The following is a 22721-nucleotide window of genomic DNA, read 5'->3' as shown; positions in this document are numbered from 1 at the left end:
CGAGGGTGGAGAAGTTTGGGAGTGTGGGAGGGATATTAGGAGGGGAGTGAGACGGGTGGGGAGAATTGGGCTGGAGAGAACGTGGTTAGGGGAGAATGGGGAAGTGGTATGGCGGACTTGAGTGGTCTGGGTGGGACTGGTGGATTTGGGCGGGTGTGGAAGGTGGGAGGGTTTGGTTTGGGGGGGTGGGAGGAGGGGATCGGCGGGGGGGGGGGATGTGGGGTGGGGTGGTGTGTGGGTGGTGGTAGGGACAAGGAGGGGGTGGGGTTAGGGACCAGGGTGAGGGGGATGGTGGGGTTAGGTGAGAGGAGAGTGAGAGGCATGGGCAGGGGGTGTGGGGGGGGGGTGGCGTGCAAGGCAGAGGGATGGGCAGCAGGGGCGAGCGAGTGGGGGTACAGACAGGAGGGAGGCCCAGTGTGCAAGTGAGTGGGGAAGCGGTGGGAGGGAGCAAGTGGAGGGTCATCTGGAGTGCTGGAGTGGTGGGGCGGGTGGGGGGGGGGAGGAAGGAGCAAGTGGAGTGGGGGTCGGGAAGGAACAAGTGCAGTCGGGAGCGGCAGGAAGGAGCGAGTGGAGTTGTGAGGGAAAGGAAGGGTCGAGTGGGGGTGGGAATGAACGAGTGGAGTTGGGAGGGGCAGGAAGGAGCGAGTGGGGGTGGGGCGTGAAGGAGCGAGTGGAGTCGGGAGGGGCAGGAAGGAGCAAGTGGAGTGGGGGGTAGGACGGGAGCGAGTGGAGTGGTGGGGGACATGGGAAGGAGGGAGTTGGGGTGGGAAGGAGTGAGGTGAGTGGGGCAGGAAGGAGAGTCGATTGGGTGTGGGGGCGGGATGGAGCGAGTATAGTGGGGGATGGAGCGAGTTGGGGGGGGAGGGAGCGAGTGGTAGAGTGGAGAAGTTGGGCGGGGGAGCGGAAGCGAGTGGGGGGCATGGGGTGGGCATTAGCAAGTTGGGGAGTGGGTGTGAGCAAGGGGGGAAGGGAAGGGAGAGGGTGAAAATATCAATGTAAGTAGGGAGGTGTGGGCAAGCGTGGTGGGCGTAGGTGGGTTGGAGAGGATAGAGAGAGGGGATATGGGGTGAGGGTGGGCAGGAGTTGGACAGTCGGGGAAGGGGATGAGGGGGAGTAAAAGAGGGAAAGGGATGAGGGGGAGTGAAAGAGGGCTCTGGAGAGATAGGGTGTTGGAGCATGAGAGATATCGGGAGGGACTGAATCATCGAATTTACAGTGCAGAAAGAGGCCATTTGGCCTATCGAGTCTGCACCGGTTCTTGGAAAGAGCACCCAACTTAAGCCCACACCTCCATCCTATTCCAGTAATCCCACCTAACCTTTTGGACACTAAGGGGCAATTTAGCATGGCCAATCCGCCTAACCTGCACACCTTTAGACTGGGAGGAAACAGAAGCATCCGGAAGAAACCCATGCAGGCAGAGGGAGGAAGTGCAAACTCCACACAGACAGTCACCCGAGGCTGGCATTGAACCCGGGACTCTGGAGATGTGAGGCAGCAGTGCTAACCACTGTGCTACTGTGCCGCCCCAGAGTGTGAGAGATATCAGAGGAAGTATGATGGGAAATGGGTGAGGGAGGGTGGGTAAGGGGGTCTAGTTCTGGGGGGAGATGAGGGTTTGGAGTAAGGGTGAAAGGAGAAGAAAGTGAAGGTGGAGGGCGTTCTGAGTCAGGATGATGGACAAGCAGTGAGGGAGATTGCGATTGTTTGGGTGTGAGGGAGGGCATGATGTGCAGTTGGTGAAGAGGGCATGGGACTTAAATAGGGGTGTGGGTGGGTATAGCAAATTGGATGGTGAATGGTGGCTCGCTGTGGTTTAAAAAAAAAGAGTGGATTTGGAGAGATTTGTGATCCGTGGCTTTGGTCAGGAAAGGGAGAGGTTGAGTCTGGTGAGGTGCGATTTGGAAGTGTGTGGTGCATATGTGAGGTTATTAAATGGAGTGTGTAATTTGGTTTTGAAGCCTGAAGTGAGAAATACTCTGGAAGATATGAATGGTTTTGTATTAGGAAATGTGATAATTAACTGCAATTGGGACAGTGACCCAGGGAGAGGGAATTGCTTTCAGAGAGATTATCTTTTTATTGTATTTGTTGAATTAATGCTTACTAGTAAGATCAGCATTTATTGCTAGCACCCATTTGATCTCAAAGGTTCTGTTTTTCCCGCAACGCCTTGCAGCATTGCATTTGTCATTTTCTTCTTCCATGACATGACCACTGAAAACCGTGAAGGTGAAAGTTTCTGAGCTTTCTTGATACCTGGATGGAATTCTAGCTGACATTTTCAAACATGGAGGGTTCCATCCATTGCCACACCTTCATAACCCTCACTCCTTCAGACAAGACATGCATGACAAACCATCACCACATTATACAAAAACCAAAGGTAGCAGAGGAAATTGCAACTACTGCAGGACATCTCGCTCCTTAGCATCATTGCGAAAACCTTCGCCAGGGTCCTGCATAAAAGTCTCCAATGCATGTATTCAGATGCACAATGTGATTTCTGTGCTGACAGGTCTACAGTGAGCGTGATCTTCTCCATAAGCCATCTACAAGATGTTTGCAGGGAACAGGATATACGTCTTCACTTTTGTAAATGTCACTAAAGCATTGGACATGGTCAGCAGGACAGGACTCTTCAAGCTCATCAGTCTCGTCTGCTCCTTCCATGATGACAAACACTACTGTGCAATTTGATGGAACCACTGCTGACAGTTTCAGGGTGAAGAATGGAGTGAAACAGGGCTGTAATATCCCTGCTCCTGACTACATTAAATAACACCCCTGCTGGAAGTCATTTGCAAAGTCTGCTAAAATTGGTCCATGGTGATCATCAATAGATCCCATGGTGCAGAAATTTCTCCATGCATAGGGAAAACATCTACCACCTTTGACCAACGCTTTGTGAAGTGTTGTTGGAGCTGCTCATCCAGGCAAGTGGGGAGTATTCTATCACACTCCTTGTGCGCTGTAGATGATCTCTTGTGGATGAGGCTGCAGGGACGTTAGGTGAATGACTCGCTTCTGAATATCCAGCATCGGAACTCTTTTAGCCAAAGTATTTATATTGCTGGCCGAGTTAAAATTCTGGTTAAAGCCCAGGTCTTGTTGCATGCAGGCAAGGACTACCTCATTACCTGAGGCATTACGAATGATACTGAACAGTGAACATTCACCAGCAAACATTCCCACTTCTGACCTTATGATGCAGGTAAGGTCATTGATGAAGCAATTGAAGATGGTTGAACCCTTGAGGAACTTCTGCAGTGATGTCCTAAGGCTGAGATGATATGCCTCCAATACCTACAATTATAATTGTTAGGTATAATTCTAGCCTGTGCAGAATTTTCTCTGATTCCCATTGACTTCAATTTTGTTAGTGTTCCTTGATGCCATACCCAGTCAAATGCTGCCTTGATGTCAAGGACAGTCACACTCACAGAATCCCTACAGTGCAGAAGGAGGTCATTTGACCCATTGAGTCTGCACCAACCCGTAAAAAGAGCACCCTACCTAGGTCCACTTCCCCTGTAACCCCACCTAACTGTTGGATACTAAGGGCAATTTAGCATGGCCAATCCACCTAACCTGCACATCTTTGGAGTCTTGCCTCATCTCTGAAATGCAACTGTTCTGTTGATGTTTGTTTGGAACGAGGCTGAGGCAATGGATGTCCCAGGAAGTGGGCTGTGAGCCTGGGGGGGAAGAGACTTGGAGAAATTTGCTACAGTTGTGAGGAGAAGGGTATGTGGGGAGTTCGACCACAAACCTGGTAACAAGGGTATTCCTGTAGATGGGCTGTGGTCCTGCAGAGAGAGCTATTCCAAGAGCTGGGCTGTTGGCCTTTGGAGTGGAATATCCCAAGAGTTGGGCTTACAGTGAGTGCTATCCTGGGAGACGGGTTGTGGGCCTGCAAAGAGGGATATACCGGGAGTTGGATTCTAATCTTGGAAGCAGTATGTCTTTGGATTTGGGTACAGGTCCGTGGCGAGGAATGTTGCAGTGCACACCTAGTGAGATTGGTATAGCAGGAGAGAGGATGGGGTCCAGTGAGAGAGTTTCAGTAGGAGTCATGCAAGTCTAGATAATTATATTAGGAGCTTGGGGATAGGCTCAAGGAGAAGGCGATACTAGAGGATGAGGCTTGGGCCTGAACGCGTGCCTGATCTTTTTGTTACTCATTAACTGGATGCGGTTGTCAGTGACAGAGCCAACATTTATTGTCCACCAAAATTTCCCTTCAGAAGGTGGTGGTGTGGCGTCGCCTTGAGCCACTGCAGCCTTTCTGGAGCATATCCAATATGCTGTTTGGTTGGAATGCCAGGATTTTGACCAGCAAAGATGAAGGAATAGTATTACAGGTCCAAATAATGGTGGGGTGCAATATGGATGAGAATGTGAAGGTGGAGGTATTCTTATGTGGCTGATTATATTCTTCTCATGGATGGGGGCATGGATTTGAAAGGTGCTGTTGAAGCCTTGGTGGGCCACTGCAGTGCATCTTGTTGGAGTGGCAAGTGGTATTCCATCACCTGTCTTGTGCCTTATAGACGGTGGAAAGATTTGTGAGTCAAAGAGATGAATTACTTGCCACAGAATTCTCAGCCTCTCGCTTGCTCTTGTTGCCACAGTGTCCCCAGGATCTTGATGGTTGGGATTCAGTGATGGAAATACCATGGAATGTCAAGAGGAGATGGTTAAATTCCCTCTTTTTGGAGATGATTGCCCCGCACTCGTGTGGCTTGAACAGTGCTTACCACTCAGCAACTGAAACCTGAATCTTGTCCAGGTCTAGCTGCATGCAGTTGTGGTCTGCTTCATTATTTGAGGAGTTGTGAATGGAACTGGGCACAGTGAAAAATGGCTTACGATCGAGGGAAAGTCACTGAAGCAGATGAAGATGATTTGGTCTTGGACACTACTCTGAGAAACTTCTGGGGCTGAGATGATTGACCCTCAATGACCACCATTGTGTTCCTTTTAAACTGCACAGCAACCCGAGCAGGCAACGCACAATATAGTCTCTTAAATTACTGGTTGTGTGCCCCCATGCAAACAATATTCAAAGAGTCGCTTACTCCAAAGAAATTGGAGGGTATGCTGACTGGAACCATCTTCCTTTTTGATAGGTTTGACTCAAAATAGTGGAGAGCCCACCACACCCACTTAACCATTTCCAATGACTTCAGTTTTAACTTGATGCCAATTCAGTCAAATTATACCTTTATGCAAAGGGCAGTCACTCTCGCCTCACCGTTAGCCACTTTTTGATCATTGTTGTGAGGTTTGATGGGGGTCATGCGCGCCATTTGCTTGATTGAAGTGATACAGCCACACCCAATCTTGTCCTCATCCGATATCTGCATATGTCTGGCCCCGGGTCACTGTCTGTGTGGAGTTTGCACATTCTCCCCGTGTCTGCATGGGTTTCACCCCCACAACCCGAAGATGTGCAGATTAGGGGGATTGCCCACTCTAAATTGACCCTTAATTGGAAAGAAAATAATTGGGTACTCTAAATGTTTTAAAGATACATACGTCGGTCCCTAGCTGGAGTGGCAGGATTGCAACCAAGCAGGTCTTGATGGGTGTTTTTTGTATCACTCAGCCAGAAGCACTTGTGTAAAATTATCTGTAACAGGTGTCTTATTTGATTTTGTGCTAAATCCTTAATCTGGATGTTTCCTTCAAAATAGTAATTATTGTAAATCTTCAAAGTAAAACAGCAAACCCATCATAGTTAACTAGCTGTTTCCACTTCTGGTATTGCATCAGGGGAAGCATTATCCGTTTTTCTCCCAACCAAGGTCTCTGCATACAAGGGCTGTACGGTGGCACTGCTGCCTCCCAGCACCAGGGACCCAGGTTCAATTCCAGCCTTGAGTGACTATGTTGAGTTTGCATGTTCTACCTGAATGAGCGTGGGTTTCCTCCGGGTGCTCTGGTTTCCTCCCACAGTCCAAAGATGTGCAGGTTAGATGGATTGGCCGTGCTAAATTAGTATCCAAAATGTACTAGTTAGGTAGGGCTATGAGGATAGGGTAGGGAAGTGGACCTATAGGAGTTGCTCTTTTGAAGGGTCGGTGCAGACTCAATGGGCCAAATGGCCTTCTCCTGCACTAAGGATTCTATGGATGTCTTTCTTGGACTTCCTGGTCTCAAATTGCTGGTCTGGTCTGGACTGGCTGAGTTAGGGGGGGGGAAAGAATCATAGGGACAACTTACTTTCAAATGTATCATCTGAGCTGTCAGAGTCCTTTCCAATAAGTGGAGTAAATGCTATTAGGCTGAAAACACCATTTTGTTCAGAACCTTTTGTAAATGCATTGGTAAGATGGGCAAGAATAACAGAATTTTTTCTGATATGGTTGTAGTTTTAGGCAGCATACCATGATCAGGGATCATGTAGTTCTTGCCCAGATGCCTTTTAGGTCTCACCAATCCCCCTCCTTTTTTTTCCTCTAGAAAGTCTATTCCTCCACCACAGAATGTACAATGGTTCATGGTGATGAATAGCTTTAACATTACAACAGTGATTACACGTTACAAGTACTTGGCTATGAAGTGTTTTGAGATGTAAGGTGTCTGAAAAACACTGCATAAATGAAAGTCTTATATTAATCTAAAATCTTTTGCTTTGCCCCATCCATGAGGGGAATCCTCTGACCTCTTGGCAGCCCCCCCACAGTTGTGTGACTGAGAATAGGAGTACATGTAGTGAATCACAGTAGTTAACTTGCATTTGATTGTTCCTTGGCACAGTTATGAAGCTCTGTTACATGGCTAGTTGGGTTGTACCATATCAAGATGGTAGAGGAGCCACTGAATTGATTGGAGTCAGTTACATCCTTTGGAACCAGCTGCTAGCATGGTGTTTTGTGTGAGACCCACTAATCCATAGGGCATTAATGGTTCTGGTTTAAAAATGTTCAGTGTTGCAACCTCAGCATAGGTTTGGTTTATATATAAATGTAACGTGGTTTTCTTTTCTGTCTGAGGCTATCAAGTTCTTTTGCATCACCCGTTATCTGCTGAGTTTTAGATTAGCATTAACACCATAAAAGATTGGTGTTTGTGATCAAGTTATGTAAGGAAACTTCAGCTATGCTTTCAGTAGGATGTTTTAATTGATCAAAGTGAGGAAAGCCTCCACCTCTTAAAGCTTGCAGAGTTAAAATTGAGATTCAAAAAATAATGGCTGTTGGAGTGTTCTGACCTTTTGTACGGGGGTGGGGGGAGGGGATGAATCATAGGGACAACTTACTTTCAAAAGTATCATCTGAGCTGTCTGAGTCCTTTCCAATAAGTGGAGTAAATGCTATTAAGCTGAAAACACCATTTTGTTCAGAACCTTTTGCAAATGTCTGCATTGGTGAGATGTCTGGTGAGATGGGCAAGAATGACAGCATTTTTTCTGATGTAGTTTTAGGCAGCATACCGTGATCAGGGATCATGTAGTTCTTGCCCAGATGCCTTTCTGGTCTCACCAATCCCCTTTTTTTTCCTCTGTAGAAAGTCTATTCCTCCATCACAGAAGATACAATGGTTCATGGTCAGTTGACAATCTTTGCATTCATGGAGGAGAGGTCTTGTAGTTTCTAGGTGTTGTTTGAACAACTGAAACACCACAGACTGAACCTGCTGTATCCTTTGATGAATATATGGATTAATCAGGGTCAGGAAGGGAACGTTATGAATTATTTCCTTGAGTCCCAAAAAAATCAGGAGGCTGCTTGGAGATTGAGGATAAGATGATGAAGAAATTACATTGAGAAATGATTTGAGAGAGTTACTGTAAATTTTTCAGATATTGAGACTGCCTGGCTACTTATGCCTCCTTTCACATCCGCATTTAGCAGTGTCATTGAAGCTATCTTAGGTTTGCTTTTCAAGGTTGTAACTGATGATTTTGGGTGGTCCCATTCAGTCTTTCTTTAGCTCCAAGGCCATCCATCAGTGCAATCTATCCAGGATGTCATGCATATATCCATACTTGAGGTTTGTGAAGGTTCCTTATAAAATATACTGCTCAACCATTGAGCAGGTACAACATACCTTGTAACACAAACTTGGCTGCTGCTGAGAAGTCTTGAAATGAAATGAAAATCGCTTATTGTCACAAGTAGGCTTCAAATGAAGTTACTGTGAAAAGCCCCTAGTCACCACATTCCGGCGCCTGTTCGGGGAGGCTGATACGGGAAGCTAAAGGAAGTCAAATTCCTGTTGCAAAGTTGGTAACCCGTTCAAAATAAATGGCCTCTGATGTTTTCAAACTAATACAGAGCAAGCTATTATGTGTCTGGTAAAGTAGTATGACAATCGTCGTACTTAGAAAAACTTGTCTCCTTTGTAAAGAAATTCTGATCCCATTTTATCCTTTTATAAATTGCAGTGGATGCCAAAGAGATTGTGGCTTGTTTAATAGGCCAAATCTCTTTTATCTTTTAACTTTCTTGGTAAGCTTGAGATATCAGTTTATACCAGAAGGATGAAATTCAGACCTTTGTGTCTGTGCTAGCTCTTTGCTTAACCAATCCAGAATTACTCCCACTCTGTGGCCCTGCAATTTACTTGCATCAAGTATTTGTTCACCCATTCTTAAATGGGCCTGGGCTGCTCCCTGTTAAAATATTTTGTGCTCCTAATAATTCTAAAGAAAAAAATCTCCTTCTCTTCCCCTCCCGCCCCACTCTTATGATGGTTTCAAATAATTGTCATCCCTCTTAGCCCATCCACCAGAGGAAATTGTCTGTTTATTAATCCAATTAAATCTTGCATAATTAAAAATTATATATCTTGGGTATACAAATAGTCATTTGGTGGTACAGAACTTGAGTATTGCTGAAAAAAAGCTTTTCATCTTCCAACTTTGCTGGAATACCAAAAGAAGTGGAAAATAATTTATACTGTATGAGAAGGGAATGCTGATTGGTTGCCAAATGGACTTTGGTCGAGGCATTGCCAGGCGAATGCACCAGTTGATGGTGAATGGAAGATAATTGCCAAGCATTGTTCTAAATTTGAACCAGGCAGCTTGACCCTGATTGGTTAAAGCAGTTCCTTGGGGAATGGATCAGCAAATTACTGTCGCTTATTTTGTTTAGCGGAAATTGGCACAATGTGTGGTACATGTTCTTTCTGCTTGCAAAGAACAGAACTCTGTATTAATAAGATGTAGCTTCCAGAACACACACGTGCCACACTGTGAGCCTGACTGACTATTTTAAATTGGTTGTCAGCATAATTTTTAGCACAGTGAGGATTATTTAGCAAGATGTTGTCCAATCGCAGAATCATGTCTATCTAATGTTGGATACCTGTATTTTAGGCTGGTTGGGTATGGGCTGTACTTTGCCAATTGTGAACAGCAGCTGGGACATGCTGTTTAATAAGATCCACTAGGAGACTGATAGGTATTACTCCAACCATCTCACCACTAGAATTCAGCCTTTTTACAAACATGGTCCAAACTGGACCAAGGCTGTACCCACCAGAAAACTGATGGGTATGACTCCAGTCAGTGGAGGCTTTGCCCCTGATTCCCATTGACTTCAGTTTTGCCAGGGCTCCTTGATGGCACACTCAATTGAATGTTGTCTTGATCATCTCATCTCATCTTTCTCATCTCACTACTAGAATTCAGCCAAGGCTGTACCAAAGTCAGGAGCTGAGTGGCACAGACAGAACCCAGACTAAGCATCGGTGAACAAATTATTGCTATGTACGTACCGCTTGATCACTTTACTGATCAAAAGTAGACTGATGAGGTGGTAATTAGCCAAATTGGAATAGTCTTGCTTTTGGTGGACAGGATGTACCTGGGTAATTTTCCATATTCTTGGTTAAATGCCAGTGTTGTTGCTGTACTGAAGCGACTTTGCTAGAGGCACAGCTAATTCTGGAGCACAAGTCTTCAGTGATGTTATCAGGGCCTATAACGTTTGCTGTATCCAGTGACATCCGCTATTTCTTGATATCACATGGTGTGAATCGAATTGGCTGAAAACTGGCATTATTGAAACCCCGGGAAGAGACTGAGATCAATCAACCATTTTACACTTCCGGCTGAAGATAGTTCAAAATGCTTCAGCCTGGTCTTTTGCACTGATGTGCTGGGCTCCACCATCATTGAGGATGGGGACATTTGTGGTGTGGCCTCCGTTAGTCATTAATTGTTTACTGCCATTCATGACTGGATGTGGCTGGACTGCAGAAGTTTGATATGATCATTGGTTGTGTTAGCTTTGTCTATTGCATACTACTTGCGCTGTTTGGAATGCATGCAGTCCTGTGTTGTAGCTTTAGCTTGGCACCTCATTTTTAGGTATGCATGATGTTGTTCCTGGTGCCTCATTGAACCAGTGTTGATCAGGGCTTGTGGTTACAGATTGTGGTTGAACATAATTCTGCTGCTGAAGGCCACTGCTTCATAAATACCTAGTTTTGAGCTGCTCCATCTGTTCCCATTTAGCACTAGCGGTGCCACACAACATGATAGATGGTGTCCTCAGTGTAAACATTAGACTTCATCTCCATGAGGGCTGTGCAATGGTCAGTCCTACAAATACTGCCATGGACAAGATAGATGGGTGAAGGTGAGATCAAGTAGATTTTTCCCTCCTGAATTCTACACAAATGTTTATAGAATGACCTGATTTTTATCCAAAGGTACCAAAGCTGCTCCATTACTTCATCTTAGCAGTTATTTCAAAGAGTTTAAATCTGTGAAACAGATTTTTCCTTTAATTCATACTAGCTGTTTCCAATTATCTCTTGTATTTGCAAATGTTCAGGTGTTTTCTTTGATTCGGTCACTGGACTGAACTGAAAGGTTATTTCACCGATTCTCTGGCTGCTTCTCGGACATCCTAGAAACAGGTATTCATAGACGACCTTTGTAAGGCTGTTATTTTATTTTACTTTAAAAAAAATGTTTTTAAATAAATTTAAGAGTACCCAATTATTTTTTTCCAAATTAAGGAACAATTTAGTGTGGCCAATCCACCTAACCCAGCACATCTTTGGGTTGTGGGGGTGAAACCCACGCAGACACAGGGAGAATGTGCAAACTCCACATGGACAGTGACCCAGGGCCGGGATTCGAACCCGGGTCTTCAGCGCCGTAGTCCCAGTGCTAACCACTGCGACACATGCCGCCCTTCGTATGGCTGCTATGGAGTAACTCGCACGCCCTCACTAAATATTTTGATTTGGCTGACCTGCATGATTAATTTGGCAGATTTATCTGAATGACTGGAGTCTTTATCCCTCCTCTCTGCTTCATCAGTCTCCCATGGTATACATAGGATGTAGAATAAAGGATTACCTACTTGCTTTGCAAGGTTGTATTTGCCCTTCTGAGAAGTTTCCTCTGCACATTGCACTTGTCATTCTGCAATCACAGTTCTTGCAGATGTATTTGGCAGGAAATTTATAGGGATAAAATTAACTTAATGCTTCAGGGTAGGGATACCCCTTGAAATTGCTGGGAGTGGGAACTGGTCACATGGAGGATCCTTGTGTGGTTGTAATGTGATAAAGGGATGTTGTCCTTTTAGTATGACTTTCTTTCTGTGGTGGGTGCCTGATTTCCCTAATTGAAATAGGGAGGGTGATTGGTGTGCTGCTGAGAGCATGTCACTGACTTAACTGCAAGTCATTGTCTGTCAATGCCACTTGAGCTGATGTTGTGTCCAAGATGCTGCTTGTCTACTCTGCTGGAAAAGACAATCAAGAGTTGAAGTCTGACAGTTCTTTATATTAAAGAAATTCATTTAGCTTTGGTGAATAGATTGCCGAAACTCACTTGTGCTCACATATGAAGAACAGCCGGTGGATGATTATAAGAGAGAAAGTGACACAACCTGTGGAGCTGTACATCTGCATTAGTTAGGACAGGAGGAGAGAAAAATAAGGCAGGAAATGCTGCTGATCTAATCTGCCCTAATTTTTTGACTTTGAGTGTTAGATTTTATTTGATATATTGATATCACTGAAATTTTGCTACTTTGTCTCAACAGGAATTGTTGTCGGGGAGAGAAAGAAAAATTCCTGAGATTTTGTTATCAGAAATGATAGTAGAAAAGAGGGATCATTCTGCAAAAGATAATTCAAAAATATATGTTAAAAAGAGAACACCGGATATAAATAAGCGATAATTAGATGTATTTAGTTGCTAAATCGCCTTACATTTTAAGCCAATTTACAGTAAGATATGCATTACTTGGTTTGACATGTTTTACTAGGGGTGGGGAGTGCAGGGAGAGATGCAGGAGTAAGTTATCTGCTTTGAGTTAATGGTCATAAGTGTGCAAGTCATAAGTGTACAATCTTAAATTGCATTACCTCATTCCCCATACAGTCAGGGAAGAGTGTAGTTCATGCTTTGCTTTGGCCCTTGTGGTCTACCACAAGTGGAGGTGAAAGGTTGGGTTCCTGTTCACACGGTCCTCATTTAATTATCAGTGCTTTTTGTTAACATGGAAGTGGATGTAGACAGCATAAATGTTTCTGGGAAGCTTTCCATTATTAGTTCTATAGGTTAGAGGTTATGCCTGTTTCTGCCATAGTTTAGTTGACTTCAGTTGACAGAGATTGGATTTGTATTTAGGACACATGGTTTTTAATGGCCATTTACTGAACAGCAATCATGCTCTGGGAAATCAGGCTGGTTGATGGAAGGTCTAATCTGCCTTCGGTATATTCCTGTTTTATTTCCTTTTTTAATTAAAATAAAAGATCATGTGCTGGTTTACATATTGATGTTAACTATGAAGTGATTTTTTGGCATTAAGAGAAACATCATTAATGATAGGTCAGTTTATTCAGGAGAATTTGATTGGAGTTGAGTACAAGAGGAGGATAGGCTATCTTTACTGAGTGAATCACACTTATGATGCCTAAATAGAGGAGATGTACAACCATCTGTTATAGTGGCATTTTCTTATTTGGCACTGTGGTATTCTAGTATTCCGAATTGGATCCAGGCTGATGGTTCTTTGCTGTTCCAAATGAACACGTTTGTATTTTTGACACAACATTAGATGTTTCCTTTTTAAAATCCAGCAATCGAGACATTTTCTCTTGAGTACTCTGTATCTGATCTGTGCAGAAAACCATATTAGTAGTGTTCAATTTAACCTGAAGAACTTGGTTTGGGCATTAAATGTTAATGGATCTACTCTGTTTTTGGTTGTGTTTTAGTTACAGTTGTGCTATCCACACGTTCATCTCAAAAATGAATGGTTTTCTAGCTGCTCTATGCATTTGACGGATAATTGAAACCTCAAAAGTAAATCATAAGGCAGTAATTCAATTGCGAGGTTCAGGTGATCTCAAAATCACAATGGATACATAATTGTGTAATCTTAAGTCATCTATCTTCTGTTTGGTGGCACGGTAGCAGTGGTTAACACTGCTGCCTCACAACGCCAGGGACCTGGGTTCGATTCCGACCTCCGGTGATTGTCATTGTGGAGTTTGCACTTTCTCCCCATATCTACGTGGGTTTCCTCCTGGGTGTTCCGGTTTCCTCCCACAAACCGAAGATGTGCAGATTAATAAGCATTAAAAGCCTTATCTGGTGACTAATTTTTAATGACCAAAATGAGGATTGAATAATTCAATAGTAGCCAAGTCTTTAACAACAAATCTTTTGTCACAAGTTCACACCATCATAGATTTACTGTCATATTCCATGCATCATTATTTTGAAAACAAAGTGACAGGCTACATAGAATTCCTACAGTGCAGGAGGCCATTCGCCCATCGAGCCTGCACTGACCCTCCGCACCTGACCTAGGCTTCTCCCTATCCCCATAACCCTGCCCAGTGCTGGATTGGTCATGCTAAATTGTCCCTTAGCTGGGGTTAAAGAGCGTCAGAACATAAGAACTAGGAGCATGAGTAGGCCATCTGGCCCCTCGAGCCTGCTCCACCATTCAACAAGATCATGGCTGATCTTTTTGTGGACTTGCTCCCGCTCACCATAACCCTTAATTCCTTTACTGTTCAAAAATCTATCTCTGTCTTAAAAACATTCAACAAGGTAGCCGCAACTTTTCACTGGACAGGGTTATGGGGATAGGGAAGAGCCTAGGTCAGGTGCGGAGGGTCGGTGCAGTCTCGATGGACCGAATGGCCTCCTGCACTGTAGGAATTCTATGCAGTCTGCCACTTTATTTTCAAAATAATGATGCATGCATGGAATATGGCAGTAAATCTATGATGGCGTGAACTTGTGATAAAAGATTTGTTAAAGGCTGCAACTATTGAATTCCTCAAACCTCATTTTGGTCATTATAAATATGTCACCAGGGACAGCATGGTGGCACAGTGGTTAGCACTGCTAACTCCACCAAGGTCCCAGTTTCGATCCCGGCTCTGGGTCACTGTCCGTGTGGAGTTTGCACATTCTCCCCTCGTTTGTGTTTGGTTTCGTCCCCCACAACCCAAAGATGTGCAGGTTTGGTGGATTGGCCATGCTAAATTGCCCTTAATTAGAAAAGATGAATTGGGTACTCTAAATTTTTTTAAAAATATGTCACCAGATGACGTTTTCAAATGCTCATTAATCTGGGATGCTCCATATTTGTTTTGAGCAGGGTATTCCTGGCCAATTTCAATCCACTTTCCTTTCTCCCCATCCCCACCATGATGCCACTGTATTAATACTCCATAGGCCTAGGCTAATGCTCTGGGAAAACTGGTTACATCCCACCATGGCAGTTGGTGGAATTGAAATTCAATTAATAAATCTGGAATATTACGCTCGTCTCCGTAATGGTGACCAGTAATGAATCTCATCGATTGTTGTAAAAACTCATCTAGTTCACTGCCCTTTAGGGAAGGAAATCTGATATTTTTGACCTGGTCTGACCTACATGTGACTCCAGATCCACACTAATGTTATTGACTCTTAACTGTCCTCTGAAATCACCTAGCAAGCCATTCAGTTCAAGGGCAATTAGAGATGGGGGAAAAAATGCTGGCTTCACCAGCAACATCCGTATCCCATGAAAGAAAGACATTTAAAAATCCCCAGAAGCCACTGCTATTAGTTTTGGTCTGATAACCACGCTATTTAACGTAGAAGTTGCTGACCCCTTAAATAAATTAAACTTTGACTTTTATTTTTAACAGTAGATCAGGTGAAAATTTCCTGTTGTATTTATTGTACTAAGTGCTGACGCACATATACAGCATCCCAGATAGCCTCTAAATGCATATAACTCGAAATGATAAACACACTGTTGGACTTTCTGCGCTGTCAGTTTTTCTGTTCAATACTGTGTTGCCAAAGGCAGTGTTTGAAGAAGCGTATTTGCTGTTTGCGTCGAACAAGTTTTGCTTTTTTATCAGAAATAATTCTTATGCTAAAGGAGACTATATTCTAGTCTATGTTGTCAGTGAGAGGTGGGTGTACTACTGTGGTAAATATAATATAAAAGTGCAACATTTATATGTTAATATTAAGAGAAACTTGTGTACTCAAACAAGGAACATGCTAACTTACCAAGCAGTTAGGAAGGCAAATGGCTTGTTGGCCTTTATTGCAAAGTACGAAGTCTTACAACACCAGGTTAAAGTCCAACAGGTTCGTTTCGATGTCACTAGCTTTCGGAGCGCTGCTCCTTCCTCAGGTGAATGAAGAGGTATGCTCCAGAAACACATATATAGACAGATTCAAAGATGCCAAACAATGCTTGGAATGCGACCATTAGCAGGTGATTAAATCTTTACAGATCCAGAGATGGGGTAACCCCAGGTTAAAGAGGTGTGAATTGTGTCAAAAAACATAGAACATAGAAAATGCAGCACAGAACAGGCCCTTCGGCCCACGATGTTGTGCTGAACCTTTGTCCTAGATTAATCATAGATTATCATTGAATTTACAGTGCAGAAGGAGGCCATTCAGCCCTTTGAGTCTGCACCGGCTCTTGGAAAGAGCACCCTACCCAAACTCAACACCTTCACCCAACACCAAGGGCAATTTGGACATTAAGGGCAATTTATCATTGGCCAATTCACCTAACCCGCACATCTTTGGATTGTGGGAGGAAATCGGAGCACCCGGAGGAAACTCATGCAGACACGGGGAGGACGTGCAGACTCCGCACAGACAGTGACCCAAGCCGGAATTGAACCTGGGACCCTGGAGCTGTGATGTCACTAGCTTTCGGAGCGCAGCTCCTTCCTCAGGTGAATGAGGAAAGGGAATGGAATACAATAATAAAGAAGTCTTGCTATAATTGTATAGGGCTTTGCTTAGGCCATGTTTGAAGTGTTGTGTGCAGTTATGGCAACCATATCCAAGAAAGGGTATTCTGCTTTGGAGGCAGTACAGTGAAGGTTAGTTCCTGGGATGCGAGGGTTGTTCAATGCATGAGGTTAAGTAAATTGTTTTGTAGTGACCATTTTGAGATGCCAGTGATCATTTAATTGTATTAAAGCGCCTCGAGTACAACATGATCTATGATCATGGACTTTGATGGCCATTTTGAAATGTTTGTAATGTTCTTTCAAATATTTTGAGTGAAGTATATTTTTTCAAGGAAATTGAGTCAATACACTTGTGAAGTTTAGAATGAGAGGGATCTCATGAAAACGTACAAGATCTTTAAGGGGCATAACAGGGTAAACACTGAGGTTGTCTTCCATGGCTGGGGAACCTAGAACACAGGCACAGTCTCAGGATAAGAATTTGATCATTTAGGACTCAGCTGTGACATTTCTTCATTTGGAGTGTTGTGGTTCTTTGGAATTCTCTACCCCAGAAGATTGTGAATGCTCCATCGATGAGTATATTTAAGGCAAAGTTAGACAGACCTTTTGTATTTCACTTTTGGTATCAGAAAATGAGGTTATATGGGGGATCAGCCATGATTGTTTTGGATGGTGGAGTAGTCTTGAGGGGTCACATGGTCTAATCCTGTTTCTTATATTTTTGTTCTTAAGCTGTCTGGTATTAATTTTCTCTATTATTTTTGAGACTACACATTAAGATGTGACTATGACATTAAAGACTTTATTTTAAAGGAACTTGTTTCAGAAGTTTGTGATTTTCATTATACCTGTTTGACTGCATAACAAATTATACTACTGGATGGATTGAAATAAACCAGGTTGTGTCTAAGGAACTATTGGTCCATCTCAGTCTTTCCTCGTCTAATATTTTTTTAAAATGACTCAATCTGCTTCGTGGCTTAGAAATCGCAATTGGCCGACTTTGTTAAATATAATTGCATTTGACTTGATCATTGTGTTACAAGAAAAAATACTGCTGAAATCATTATAGCTCTGAGTTCAGTTTTAATCGCCTCAAATTTCTCTCCGCAGCATCACCTGCGTTAACAGGGCTGTCGACACAAAAACTTAATACTAGCATATAGCTCAAGATGTTCTCCAGACACCCCCTCAGTTTGGAGAAGCAACAATTTATAATTGCTCTGCTGTGTTTGACAAATCCACCCTTTCAGTTTGCTGAAACTTTACTACTGATAACTCTGCCTAATATAATTTTTACTTTTCAACTTTCAGATTGACTGCTGAGGGAAGCAGGAAATGACGGAATACAAACTGGTAGTGGTAGGAGCTGGTGGTGTGGGAAAGAGTGCTTTAACTATCCAGTTGATTCAGAACCACTTTGTGGATGAATACGATCCAACAATTGAGGTAAGTGGGCTCAATCCTGCAAGAATGTCAGCTATGCATGAAGTAATTTGGGCAGTTTGTAAGTGATGCTGTATTATTTGTATTGGTCAAAAATCCTAGTTTTTCAATTCTTTTAAAAGCAATTTGCTCTTTTTCAATACACCAGTATTCTTTCTATCACTGATACCAAACACTTCCAGTTATGGGCGGCACGGTAGCACAGTAGGTAGCGCTGTTGCTTCACAGCTCCAGGGTCCCAGGTTCGATTCCTGGTTTGGGTCGCTGTCTGTGTGGAGTCTGCACGTTCTCCCTGTGTCTGCATGGGTCTCCCCCGGGTGCTCCGGTTTCCCAAAAGACGTGCTGTTAAGTAATTTGGACGTTCTGAATTCTCCCTCTCCCTCTGTGTACCCGAACAGGCGTCGGAATGTGGCGACTGGGGGCTTTTCACAGTAACTTCATTGCAGTGTTAATGTAAGCCTACTTATGAAAATATAGATTATTATTCCAACTGCGAGCACTTTTCAAACCTGTTATAACTACCTTGCTTTTGCATTCAATTTCTAACCTAAGATCTTATTTTCTCATTTAAGTTCAGCCTTGGCAACATATTAGCAAACTTGCCTCCATCAGAAGGTTGTGGAGTTGAATCAAACTCCAGAGATCTCCGCACAAAAATCAAGGCTGTAGCTTCTACCGTACGGAGGTAGTGCTGCACCTTCAATGGGGTTGCCCCTCAGTTGGGACACTAAGTTCTATCTCTCAAATGAATATGAAAGATCCCATGGCACTATTTTGAAGAGGTGCATGAAATTCTTCCTGGGTGCCCTGACCAATATTTTTATTCCAACAATCGCACCAAAATAAATTACCTTGTTATTATTCCATTGCTGTTTTGGGAGGTTTGCTGTGTGTCCAACAATTTCCATGTTTCCCTACATTGCAACAGTGACTAACTACATTTCAAAAACACTATGCTATCAGTCACTCTTGTGATGTAGGCAACACGACTGTCAAAGTGTGCGCGCAAAATGCCCCACAAATAGCGGTATGAAAACTCCCATGTTCCACTTTGAATAGTGTTGTGGAATTAATGCCCACCTGAGAGGAAAGGCACTGCCTCGGTTTAACGAATTATCTGTACAACAGAACCTCGCCACTGTAGTGCTTTCATGAGGAGTGCCAGCCTAAGTTTTGTGGTCTGTGATGGAGGGAACGTGGAGAAACTAGAATCAGAGGGCACAGCCTCAGACTGAAGGGACAATACTTTAAAACCGAGATGAGGAGAACTTTCTTCAGCCAGAGGGTGATGAATCTGTGGAACTCATTGCCGCAGAAGGCTGTGGAGGTCAAGTTACTGAGTGTTGTTAAGACCGAGATAGATAGGTTCTTGATTAATGTGGGCATCGGGTTATGGGGAGAAGGCAGGAGAATGGGGATGAGAAACCTATTGGTCACGATTGAATGGCGCAGCAGACTCCGTGGTCCAAATTACCTAATTCTGCTCCTACTTCTTATGAAGTGGCATTTGAATTCAACTTTATGACTTGGGTGAACAGTCTAACCATTGAATCACAGCTGAAACCTTTGCTATCACATATATATCCCATTCACAATGTTCCCCAGTCTATATTTTCGATATTAATTTTATCAAATTCTTTGAATACATTATAAGTATGGCCTGTCTTTTGCAAATCCACTGACTGTTCCTGATTAATCCAGGCATTTTCCTGTTAATGACTTGAGTCTGATTGGTTTGTCATTTCCTGATTCTTCACTTTCCGATTCTGAACAGATCTGTGACATTCACCATCTCTGTATTTGCTTAAAACCTGGAACATGTAACTTTTCCCAATTTTATTTTTTCAAATTTAGAGTTCCCAATTATTATTTCTTACAATTAAGGGGCGATAACTAATCTACACATCTTTTGGGTTGTGGGGGTGAAACCCACGCAGACACGGGGAGAGTTACCCAGGGCCAGGATTCGAACCCGGGTCCTCGGCGCCGTAGATTGCAGTGCTGACCACTGTGCCACGTGCCGCCCTACTTTTCCCAATTCTGATGGAAGGTCATTGACCTGAAACATTAACTCTGTTTCTGTTTCTGTTTCCACAAATGCTGCCTGACCTGACGATTCACAACATTTTCTGTTTTTATTATTGAACATAAGTCTGCTGTTTTATATCTACCATTTTTTCTGTAAAATGCATATACGCTAGATCCTCTTTAATTTGGCTATTTCCATCCAATATTATCTTTCACTTGACTTGTGCAAAGAGCCTTGAGATTGTTGGCCATTAAATGTTCTCTTAGCTTCCAGTAGTTTACTTGACCCAGTTCATTGTCTAGTGCTGCATATATCCTTGTTGGACATTTAAAAAATGGTTTCGAAAAGAGTCCACAATGCTTCCATGGATCAGTGAGAACACGTCAAATTTCCATGAAATGTCACAAAGAGTGTTCCTGCAGCTACAACATTTAGCACTGATTCAAAAGTTACCGCAAATACTACTGGGGAAAGTTCACCCACTGTTGTTTTATTGATGGACTCCCCCCAGTAAAACCATTGGGTTTATTTTTGTACACTCCTTCACTGTATCATTCTACCCTTTCAGCGTGGTTCCACATTCAGATATGTGCTAACTACTTCGCATCACACGTTCAAAAATACGACATTGGAACACACAAGGCAGTATTAGATATATATACATTTTGGTTCTCAAATTATATAGTTTCATTTTTATTGTCAATTCGACTGTTAAAATAAATGTAATTCTTGAAAGTAAATTTTTGTTCTCTTTCTCCTCTCAGGATTCCTATAGGAAGCAGGTAGTGATTGATGGTGAAACATGTTTATTAGACATTCTGGACACAGCAGGTCAAGAAGAGTATAGTGCAATGAGGGATCAGTACATGAGGACAGGAGAGGGTTTCCTCTGTGTATTTGCCATAAACAATAATAAATCATTTGCTGATGTTCACTTGTACAGGTGGGTGCAGATTCACTTTTTCCATTTCTTTATTTTTGTTCCTTTCTAAGAGATTGCTAGCCAGGGGCATGTGAATTTGCTTCAGTTTTAAATTACTATTAACTTAAGGACCCAGCAAATTCCGATGCCTGAAAAACCTGCCTTATGAATCATTGATTTTTTTGAATGATGCGAGTTATAATATGTTGGAGGTATGAACATTTTCGATAAACTAGTTAGGCTAAAGGAAATTGAAAGCCTAATTTGATACATTCTAAGATCGTAAAGGATTAGGAAATTTCCATGCTGCACAACTTGTATTTTAAGAATGAGCAGCATGGTGACGCAGTGGTTAGCACTGCTGTCTCACGGTGCCGAGGTCCCAGGTTCGATCCCGGCTCTGGGTCACTGTCTGTGTGGAGTTTGCACATTCTCCCCGTGCTTGCATGGGTTTCACCCTCGCAACCCAAAAATGTGCAGAGTAGGTGGATTGGCCACACTAAATTGCCCCTTAATTGGAAAAAATGAATTGGGTACTCTAAATTTATTTTTAAAAACACTTGTATTTCAAGATTCCTTTGGGTGTGAATGTGTAGAAGCAGTAGACTTGGTAGATGGGCAAGTGCAGTGGAAGGTGGTGTACATGGACTTTAAGGAAACCTTTAAGAGGTACCTCACAAGAGATTATTAGAGGGAATTTGGGGATGGGGATATAGGAGTACAGTTTGGTTAGAAGGAAAAAGCAGAGTAGGGGGTCAAGGGATGTTTTTCGAATGGTCCAAAGTAGTTAGTGGAAGCACAAGGTTCAATTCTGGAGCTATTCTGTTCGCTATGTATATTTGGGTATAAGCCTGGGTGCATATGATAAAACAGTAGCCTGTGATTAATGCTGAGAAGAACAACATGTATGTCATTGGATGCTGTCAAGAAATGGATCTCCTTGTAAACGTGGTGTTGCAACTTCAAAGAAAAACAGTAGAAATTTTGTTCTGAAAATAAGTTCAGTGATATAGAAGAGCAAAAGGATTTGAGATTACAGGTTCACAGGACATTAAAAGCAGTATCTCAGGTTTATAATGCCATTTATTTAAAAAATCCTAATCTTTCACAAGGGGTATGGAATATAAAGCTAAAAGGTAATGACAACCCCTTATGATGCCTCGAGGCCTCTGGTACTGTATTAGGCTTGGCTTTCGAAGAAACTGTTGAAGCTTTGGAGAAGGTACAATTAGGAAACACTTGGTTTTCGCGGGGGGTGGGGTGAGATGGGAGTTTTATTATTCGTGCATTAAAGATGGATAAAAGCAGACTGCTTGAGGGATTTGGAATAAAGGTTCCTCGATTAAATTTGAAATTTAGAATTGAGAACAAGATAAACTTATACATGGTGTTGTGAAGCAGTGGAATTCATTTCCACGGTTAGTGGTTGAGGTAGACCCTAAGACAGCATTCAAGACAAAATTAGACGGGTGGATGAAGGACAAATGGAGGGTCGATTAATATAATGAATATTTGGTTGATTAGAATCCCTACCGTGCAGAAGGAAGCCATTTGGCCGGTCGGGTCTGCACTGACCCTCTGAAAGAGCACTCCCCTGCTCTATTCCTTAACCCTGCGCATTGATCGTGGCAGATCCACCTAACCTACACATCTTTGGACTATGGGAGGAAACTAGAGCACCTGGAGGAAGTCCATGCAGACACTGGGAGAACGTGCAAACTCCACACGCCGTCACCCAGAGCTGGCGCAGGACAGCGAATAGCATTTTTTGTGTTCTAGTTTGTGTATGGAGTCAATCTGAGTAAAAATAAGTGCTCAGGTATTTTGACCTCATGCCTTTTCTATCGCCAGACCTTGCACATCGTCCTTTAGGCGAGAAGACAAGGGTAGTCGTCTACCACTAGCAACCAACTTAGATAATTCACTTAAATAAAAACAGAAAATGCTGGATAAACTAAGGTCTATGGAAAGAGAAATAGCGTTAACATTTCAAGTCTATATGCCTCTTCTACAGAACTGAAGAGGGGCAGAATGTAATTAATTATATAGTTGGCGAGGGGGGTGAAGGAGGTGGGGTAGAATAGAATGTCAGGGATA

At 43.1% G+C, this 22721-nt stretch overlaps 1 protein-coding gene across 10 annotated transcripts in view; it reads left to right on the top strand.

Annotated features, from left to right (window-relative positions):
* nras (NRAS proto-oncogene, GTPase) overlaps window positions 1-22721 on the top strand; it is an 85823-nt gene that overhangs the window by 15595 nt on the left and 47507 nt on the right. For 8 of the 10 annotated variants that reach the window (XR_011935783.1, XM_072480581.1, XM_072480572.1 and 5 more), the window contains exons 2-3: window positions 17542-17676; window positions 20467-20645. Coding sequence is in view for 9 of the 10 variants with exons in the window: in XM_072480581.1 (XP_072336682.1) it covers window positions 17566-17676; window positions 20467-20645 (290 nt within the window). In the remaining variant the exon portion in view is untranslated. Of the gene's footprint in view, window positions 1-10862; window positions 10882-16181; window positions 16204-17541; window positions 17677-20466; window positions 20646-22721 lie in introns of those variants that run through there. The other 2 variants (XM_072480576.1, XM_072480575.1) reach the window with 2 other exon arrangements.

Source organism: Scyliorhinus torazame, chromosome 17 (assembly GCF_047496885.1).
Source record: "Scyliorhinus torazame isolate Kashiwa2021f chromosome 17, sScyTor2.1, whole genome shotgun sequence".
Lineage (NCBI taxonomy): Eukaryota > Metazoa > Chordata > Chondrichthyes > Carcharhiniformes > Scyliorhinidae > Scyliorhinus > Scyliorhinus torazame.
This window is presented reverse-complemented; position numbering and strand designations above follow the sequence as displayed.